At 29.5% G+C, this 8780-nt stretch overlaps 1 protein-coding gene and 1 long non-coding RNA gene across 6 annotated transcripts in view; one reads left to right on the top strand and one right to left on the bottom strand.

Moving 5' to 3' along the window:
* The first annotated feature begins 341 nt into the window (after window positions 1-341).
* LOC111089020 lies at window positions 342-1965 on the top strand. Of its 4 annotated transcripts, none has more exons than XR_002613394.1 (5): window positions 342-491; window positions 714-839; window positions 1161-1256; window positions 1479-1634; window positions 1668-1965. It is a non-coding gene; the product is annotated as an uncharacterized LOC111089020 (long non-coding RNA). The 4 variants fall into 4 exon arrangements; XR_002613391.1 differs by having other exon boundaries at window positions 714-965; XR_002613392.1 differs by lacking the exon at window positions 1479-1634 and having other exon boundaries at window positions 714-965; window positions 1161-1223.
* Window positions 1966-2089: 124 nt separating this feature from the next.
* Window positions 2090-8780, bottom strand: part of LOC106472014 (annexin B9-like) — a 25670-nt gene continuing 18979 nt past the window's right edge. The window contains exons 10-12 of one of the 2 annotated variants that reach the window (XM_022400617.1): window positions 8291-8413; window positions 5302-5363; window positions 2090-2292 (exon numbers count right to left, since the gene is read on the bottom strand). In XM_022400617.1, coding sequence (XP_022256325.1) covers window positions 5307-5363; window positions 8291-8413 — 180 coding nt within the window. In that variant the 3' untranslated portion in view covers window positions 2090-2292; window positions 5302-5306. Of the gene's footprint in view, window positions 2293-5269; window positions 5364-8290; window positions 8414-8780 lie in introns of both variants that reach the window. The other variant, XM_013932644.2, reaches the window with a different exon arrangement.

Genomic DNA, 8780 nt, shown 5'->3' with positions numbered 1-8780 from the left:
AACAATTAACGTACTACAAGTTAATACAATAATGTCTAGAGTACTGTTAGGTAATACGATAACAACAATTAACGTACTACAAGTTAATACAATAATGTCTAGAGTACTGTTAGGTAATACGATAACAACAATTAACGTATTACAAGTTAATACAATAATGTCTAGAGTATTGTTAGATAATACGATAACAACAATTAACGTACTACAAGGTAATACAACAATGTCTAGAGTAGTGTTAGGTAATACGATAACAATAATTGAGGTACTATAAGTTAATACAATAATGTCTAGAGTACTGTTAGGTAATACGATAACAACAATTAACGTACTACAAGGTAATACAACAATGTCTAGAGTAGTGTTAGGTAATACGATAACAATAATTGAGGTACTATAAGTTAATACAATAATGTCTAGAGTACTGTTAGGTAATACGATAACAACAATTAACGTACTACAAGGTAATACAACAATGTCTAGAGTATTGTTAGGTAATACGATAACAACAATTAATGTACTATAAGTTAATACGATAACAACAATTAACGTACTACAAGTTAATACATTAATGTCTAGAGTACTGTTAGGTAATACGATAACAACAATTAACGTACTACAAGTTAATACAATAATGTCTAGAGTATTGTTAGGTAATGCGATAACAACAATTAACGTACTACAAAGTAATACTACTCTAGACATTATTTTGTTAGGTAATACGATAAGAACAATTAATGTACTACAAGGTAATACAACAATGTCTAGAGTACTGTTAGGTAATACGATAACAACAATTAACGTACTACAAGGTAATACAACAATGTCTAGAGTACTGTTAGGTAATGGGATAAGAACAATTAACGTACTACAAGGTATTACAACAATGTCTAGAGTATTGTTATGTAATACGATAAGAACAATTAACGTACTACAAGTTAATACAATAATGTCTAGAGTACTGTTAGGTAATACGATAACAACAATTAACGTACTACAAGGTTATACATTAATGTCTAGAGTATTGTTAGGTAATACGATAAGAACAATTGACGCACTACAAGGTAATATGATAACAACAATTAACGTACTATAAGGTAATACGATAAGAACAATTAACGTACTACAAGGTAATACGATAACAACAATTAACGTCCTATAAGGTAATACGATAAGAACAATTAACGTACTACAATGTAATACAATAATGTCTAGAGTATTGTTAGGTAATACGATAACAACAATTAACGTACTACAAGGTAATACAACAATGTCTTGAGTATTGTTAGGTAATACGATAAGAACAATTAACGTCCTATTAGGTAATACGATAACAACAATTAATGTACTACAAGGTTATACAATAATGTCTTGAGTATTGTTAGGTAATACGATAAGAACAATTAACGTACTATAAGGTAATACAACAATGTCTAGAGTATTGTTAGGTAATACGATAAGAACAATTAACGTACTATAAGGTAATACAATAATGTCTAGAGTATTGTTAGGTAATACGATAACAACAATTAACGTACTACAAGGTAATACAACAATGTCTAGAGTATTGTTAGGTAATACGATAACAACAATTAACGTACTACAAGGTTATACAATAATGTCTAGAGTATTGTTAGGTAATACGATAAGAACAATTAACGTCCTATTAGGTAATACGATAACAACAATTAACGTACTACAAGGTAATACAACAATGTCTAGAGTATTGTTAGGTAATACGATAACAACAATTAATGTACTATAAGTTAATACGATAACAACAATTAACGTACTACAAGTTAATACAATAATGTCTAGAGTATTGTTAGGTAATACGATAACAACAATTAATGTACTACAAGGTAATACAACAATGTCTAGAGTATTGTTAGGTAATGCGATAATGTCTAGAGTATTAGATAATACAGTTAAGAAGGCCCAGTACTCAGTAGAACGTTAAGTATAACCAATAAGAATGTCTATTCTACTATTAAATAAGAAGTAACGGTAGCTTCAGCTATATTTAAAGCCAACCATAACAGTTACCTCATGTTTTGAATTCTAGGGTAGAATAAGAAAAGTTACACCAGAGTACTGAATCAATTCTGGTTTAACATTTTTCATACTTTTATTTACCTATTCTGTCAGACATATTATTAAATCAAACACCTTTGTTTGTTACAAAAAATAGAGAATTGTGGTACATTTCTTGAGCTGATGTGGATTGGCAGGTTTAAACACATCTTCAATAATTAAACACCTAATTAGGATTGATTCTTGGAACTTGAAATGAACCTGAAAGATGTATTCTACACATCATAAATGTAATATGTATGAGTACTATCAAAAGACAACTACTATAAATGTTATTTCAATATTAAAATGAAAAACTAATGCAAGGTTTTGTAGTTCTTTCAAACATTTAGTCCCCAAAACTTATGAACTACATAAAGACAGTATTAGTTCAATCATTGTCTTCTTGTCAATGGTACATCACATATTAATTGCAGCAAATAGCGTAATGTCCAAATTCAGTTGTTTGTTTGTAATTAAACACAAAGTTAAACAATGGGCTATCTGTGCTCTGCCCACCACGAGTATCGAAACCCGAATTCTAGCGTTGTAAGTCCGCAGATATACCGCTGTGCCACTGGGGGGCAATTCAGTTGTTAAGAATTTCAGTGACGTATTTCTTGCTGGCTGAATGTATATTTCCTGAGCTTTTCCAACAAGAACTGAATAATTTAACATCAGTTTTGAGAAATGAATCGCTTTCCAAAATGTTTTGTCAAGTCTAATATTTAGAAAATGGTAAAACAGTTTTCCATTATGTCTCAAAACTGCCACTGATCACAACTATACCACGTACTGGTGTTCACTCCATTCAAATCAAAAATAAATTAAATGTAATTATAAGAAAAGTATATCCACAAACTGAACCCAAATGTTCAAATTTTCCACTCAGATTCAATTCTTTTATCAATAAAGGATAAGATTTGTTTCCTGGATAATTTATAAATTCCACTACCTAACGTGTGAAGGCGTTTATGTCGATTCCTCAATAAGAACAGAAGAGAAATGTATAAAAAATACAGTAATCCAAGGTCTACAGACAATTCAAATATTATTAAACATGCCAATTGTGATGTGGTAATGTCTTAGAGTTTGTTCAGGAGAATGAGACATTGTTAAGATCAAAATGCTTCAAAATGTTCAACACTAAGGTTTTGTAAAATATAGTTTTTTTGGGGTGTTGTTGGCTGTGAGAATGCTGCTACTGCTCTACAGGAAGATTTGATTATTCGGCAAGTTGGGTGAATAAATGGCAGATGGCTTTTAATTACAATAAATGCAAGGTAATGCATGTGGGATGTCATAATTTGAATTATAAGTATAGTTTTAATGGGAAGAAGCTTAACAATAATATGGATGAAAGGGATCTTGGTGTTGTAGTACATCAGTCTTTTAAGCCATTCAAGCAACGTGCTGTTGCTAGTGGAAGAGCAAATAAGATTTTACGTTGTACCTACAGAATATTGAATAGAAGTCTAAAGAGGTTATAACTTAATTGTTGGTTGTATCTACAGAATATTAAATGAAATCTAAAGAGGTTATAACTTAATTGTTGGTTGTATCTACAGAATATTGAATAGAAATCTAAAGAGGTTATAACTTAATTGTTGGTTCTATCTACAGAATATTGAATAGAAGTCTAAAGAGGTTATAACTTAATTGTTGGTTGTATCTACAGAATATTGAATAGAAATCTAAAGAGGTTATAACTTAATTGTTGGTTCTATCTACAGAATATTCAATAAAAATCTAAAGAGGTTATAACTTAATTGTTGGTTGTATCTACAGATTATTGAATAAAAGTCTAAAGAGGTTATAACATAATTGTTGGTTGTATCTACAGAATATTGAATAGAAGTCTAAAGAGGTTATAACTTAATTGTTTGTTGTATCTACAGAATATTGAATAGAAGTCTAAAGAGGTTATAACTTTATTGTTTGTTGTATCTACAGAATATTTGAATAGAAATCTAAAGAGGTTATAATTTAATTGTTGGTTGTATCTACAGAATACTGGATATAAGTCTAAAGAGGTCATAACTTAATTGTTGGTTGTATCTACAGAATATTGAATATAAGTCTAAAGAGGTTATAACTTAATTGTTGGTTCTATCTACAGAATATTTGAATAGAAATCTAAATAGGTTATAATTTAATTGTTTAGATCATTGGTTAGTCAAAATTTGGGGCACTGTGTTCAATTTGGACTCCTTACCTTAGAAAGGACATCAAATTGTTGGAAAAGGTTTAGAAGGTTACTAGGATGATACCTAGGATGAAAAGGTTGTCATACAAGAAGTGGTTAAAATCGAGGGGATATGATTGAGGTGTTAAAGATTGTAAAGGAAATTCATAGTGTTAATACGTTCTCTTTTTTTGTACTTAATGGTGAAAATGGTAGGACTAGAGGATACAAATTTAAATTTTGGCAGGGCAGTCAACATCGTCAGCTATGACAGTTTTATTTTTCTAACAGGATGCTTGGCCTATGGAATGGGTTGTCTTCAGATGTGGTGGATGCAGTAAATTTATGTGATTAAATATTTGAATGATAAGTGCTGGCTTAGAGTGTTTTATTTTCATTTTAATGTTTAGTGTATGGGATGGTCTATATGGACCAATAGGTTACTTGTTGTCCTTAAAGTTTATATGTATGCATAGTATTACCCTGGAAGCTCTTGGAATTTTATAAAGCCTGCCACTGGATTGTACTGGAGTTTTAGAGCACAGACAGTAAAAACATAAAAATTGGTGCTTTGTTCTCAGGTTATATAATCTTGGGGGGGGGGGGGGATTTCCCCCCTTCCATCATAACTAGCATCCCTAAACATTAACGGATTGAATACTGGTCTGGATCCATTAATAATATCTTTTCTATCCAGTGTATTAGTTATAGTATTTTTTCTAGGAACTATAGCAACAAGGCCTAACTTATTTTTCATACTAACAGCTAAAATGTTCTCTTATCTTCAGTAATTTTCATTGAAACACACTTTCAGGAAAATTTAACTTCATTAAAACACTTTTCACTGAACTTTAAAAACAACAACAATTTAAGTAGATAACAAATTTCTATAAAAGAAATCTTTGATTATCTTAAACATTTAAAATTAATCTATACGCTAGTTACTAACACTGTTAAGATTACAACCAGGAAAAACAGGCATTGAACATTCAAACAAAAGTCCTTATATTATACTTTTGTCGCAGCTTTAAAGAAGAGTTATGTACAGTTTTTAGGCCCCTCCTACTAGAGCAACCAGAACACGCTTGTAATCCCCAGTAGTGTCTTCCTGTAATAAGTTAGATATAAATGAATAACATAGTGTAATAATAAACATTTAATAAGTATTTACATTTGCAAACATATTATATATAATAAAGGAATTATGGGAATTTCATGCTTAAAATCACTGTTACAAAGAAACAAGTCTTTATATCCTAATGGAATGTGACACCTAGCTCCATCTATGTTATAACTACAAAGTCTAGAAAATAATAATTAAGTTGGTAGAAATATTTAGTGTTCATACAATTTCATGTACTTATTAAGAGACTACATAATAATCAAACAGATAAGTATTTGATTAAAAACATAAAGGTGAAGTATTAGGAGTAAAGTTTAAGACAAGTGTGACATATCTGTGTTTTATGGATTAGTTTATCTACTTAACAACAAAACACTTCAGAGACAAAAAAAACCAAGTATTTTTAATAATGTTTTGATATTACATATATTTTAAAATTTTGCTCCTTTCTCAACATTATCCAAACATTTCTGATACACATTTCATGTTTACCTGCATGTTGTTAAAGATGGTTCACAATTATTACCATAATCTCGACACCTAGCATGATTTGTTGGTCTTCAAATATCAGTAACATAAAAGCACTTGAAACAGCTCTAATTAATTATGTTATAAAAATGATGTTAAACTTAGATTCTTTTTATTAGACATAACCTGTTGGTAAAAATGATGTTAAATTTACATCTTTTTTTATTAGACATAGCCTGTTGGTAGAAATGATGTTAAATTTACATCTTTTTTTATTAGACATAGCCTGTTGGTAGAAATGATGTTAAATTTACATCTTTTTTTATTAGACATAGCCTGTTGGTAGAAATGATGTTAAATTTACATCTTTTTTTTATTAGACATAGCCTGTTGGTAGAAATGATGTTAAATTTACATCTTTTTTTTATTAGACATAGCCTGTTGGTAGAAATGATGTTAAATTTACATCTTATTTATTCGACATAGCTTGTTGATAAAAATAATTATGTTAAATTTAAATCCCTTTTTTTTTATAAGACATAGCCTGTTGGTAAAAATAATTATGTTAAATTTACATCCCTTTTTTTTTAAGACATAGCCTGTTGGATCTGTGATATAATTTTTTTTACAATGTCAAATCACTGCGTAAGTTGATGACAACAATGAAAGTAATTTACATAATGATCAAAAATAGATAAACAAACAAAGAAAATGTGATTTTTGTTTGGCAGAACTTTCATCTTAGTATTCTTAAACGTGTAACTGAAATCACATTCAAAACCTTTTATAAAGTGCAGAGCAAACTGGTTAAAAACCTTTCCATCATGTGATGGAAATCGTTTGATGTAATTGTGCTCCATATGTCAACTTATTTCTACTTGTGGGAAAAGCCTGTTGCTTCACTTTGTAGCCCTTAATTATGGAATGTTTTAAATGAAATATTTAACTACTCCTTTGAAAAAAACAGAAACATTTTTTTAAAACTTCATTCAATAAGGTTTTAGTGTACAATTCTCTCTAGAAGTCGGTTATCAGAAAACAGTAAAGAAACCTTGTAATGCTACCTGGAGGTGAGTTACAAGAAAATGTTTAAATAATCCCAGACTTATTCATATGAAACTCTCTATTCTGCCAGAAAGGTTGCAAAAATGCTAGAGTAGTTTAACTCTGCAAGACTCGAGTGCATCAATTCAACATACCTATAGAATACATTGTTTTATTGTTTAACACAAACGAACAACTGGATGAAATAGTTTGAAACTTCATAACTTTTTTTACAGATTACATAAGTTCTAAAATTATTTTATTTTTATATGATATTTTTAGAAATTTCAACAAGATTTAATTTTAAATGTTTTTAAAGAACAATAAAAATGCCTTCCTTGGTTGTACATTGTAATTACTGATTTTTGTGTCTGCCTGAGGTATTTTTTAAACTTTCCTGTTAAATTCCAAGTTTTATCTGTTTTAAAATGAAAAACCATGCATACTGCTTCAGTATGAATACTGTTATACAATAAAACTATTTAACTATACCTAAATTATAACCATGCTAACATTTTTCGAAATTTTTAACCCTGCGTTAGTCTTCCAGGGTGACTTCAAATATTTTGTAAACATCAGCGCCGACAGATGGAAGCACGTGTATGTTTGTTGTTCTCAGTAATTTTGGCTAGTTTGTGTTAAAGCGTTACATTTAGTTTTGGTGGTAAAAAAGAAACAAGTTGTAATATTCAACATTTTGAGTGTCAGTGTTTTTAGTTAATCAATGTTTTTAAAAAATCAGAACTGAACAAGTTGCAGAAGTCGTTCAAAAAACACCTTTACCTTCTAGCAAGAGCTAAGCTTTTATCACTTTGTTCTGACATCTGTGCAAATTTCTGATGAAGTGTAGTCTTGTCGGTTCAATATAATGAAAATAGCCTTATCATGACACGTTTTTATCAATAGCGTGTGAATTATTGAAGTTAATATATAAGGAATTACATCACACTATGACAACCAAAACTAAGAAATAGTGACTGGTTATAAATTAATAAAACTACACTTGTATTGAAGTTACAAGGGCAAATTAATTTGACTTATTTTCAAAAATATAATGACTTTTCTCTACAGGGTTCAGGAAATTCACAAACATTAATGACTTTGTTGGGAATATGTTAAAATCAACCCAAAATTTGAGATTTAAAAAATTTTATGTATAAAATCCAATATTCAAATCATTTCTTATTGACTAAATTTCAATTCTGGAGTTGTTATTTTTTAATGTGTGAGAAAATGACCAGAACTTTATCATTTTCATTAGTACAATTTACTCTCAAGGTAGCTTGCAACCATCAGGGTGCAAAAATATTAACACTGAAGAAATAGGATAGAGATTATTATCTGTATTCCTTGCTCAACCTTTGAACACCTAACTGTAAAAAACAGATACAACTACTTACGGATATGGCCTTCTCCAGAGGCTTTCCAAACAGTTTCTCATATTCCTGCTTGACCTGTACCATATCAATTTCACAACGACTCGTTACAAGGCGAATCAGTGCACGATCATTAGTTCCCATGCCCTATAAGTAAAAACAAGCCAATCAAATCATAGAATACAGTAAAAAAATAAGTTATATAAAAAAAAGTAATAACTGATTAAAATAGTTGTAAAGCCTTTATGCATTTTGACTGTTAATTAATACATAAAAACAGACTTAATGCTTTTTTTTTGATAAATTAAACAGCTTTTCAGCCTTTATTTTTAAGGTTTATTAGTATGCAAAATATGCTGCTTTGAGAACCTACCTATACCTGCTTAAATACATAAAAAGGTAAACTTAAATAAGACAAAAATATGAGAAACTAAAGTACTAATGTGATTATATGATATATTTACAAACTTGTAAGTACTAATGTGATTATATGATATATTTACAAACTTGTAAG

This window comes from Limulus polyphemus, unplaced genomic scaffold, assembly GCF_000517525.1.
Source record: "Limulus polyphemus unplaced genomic scaffold, Limulus_polyphemus-2.1.2 Scaffold5021, whole genome shotgun sequence".
In the NCBI taxonomy this organism is placed as follows: domain Eukaryota; kingdom Metazoa; phylum Arthropoda; class Merostomata; order Xiphosura; family Limulidae; genus Limulus; species Limulus polyphemus.
Note: the sequence above shows the minus strand (reverse complement) of the source record. Positions and strands in the feature narration are given on the sequence as shown.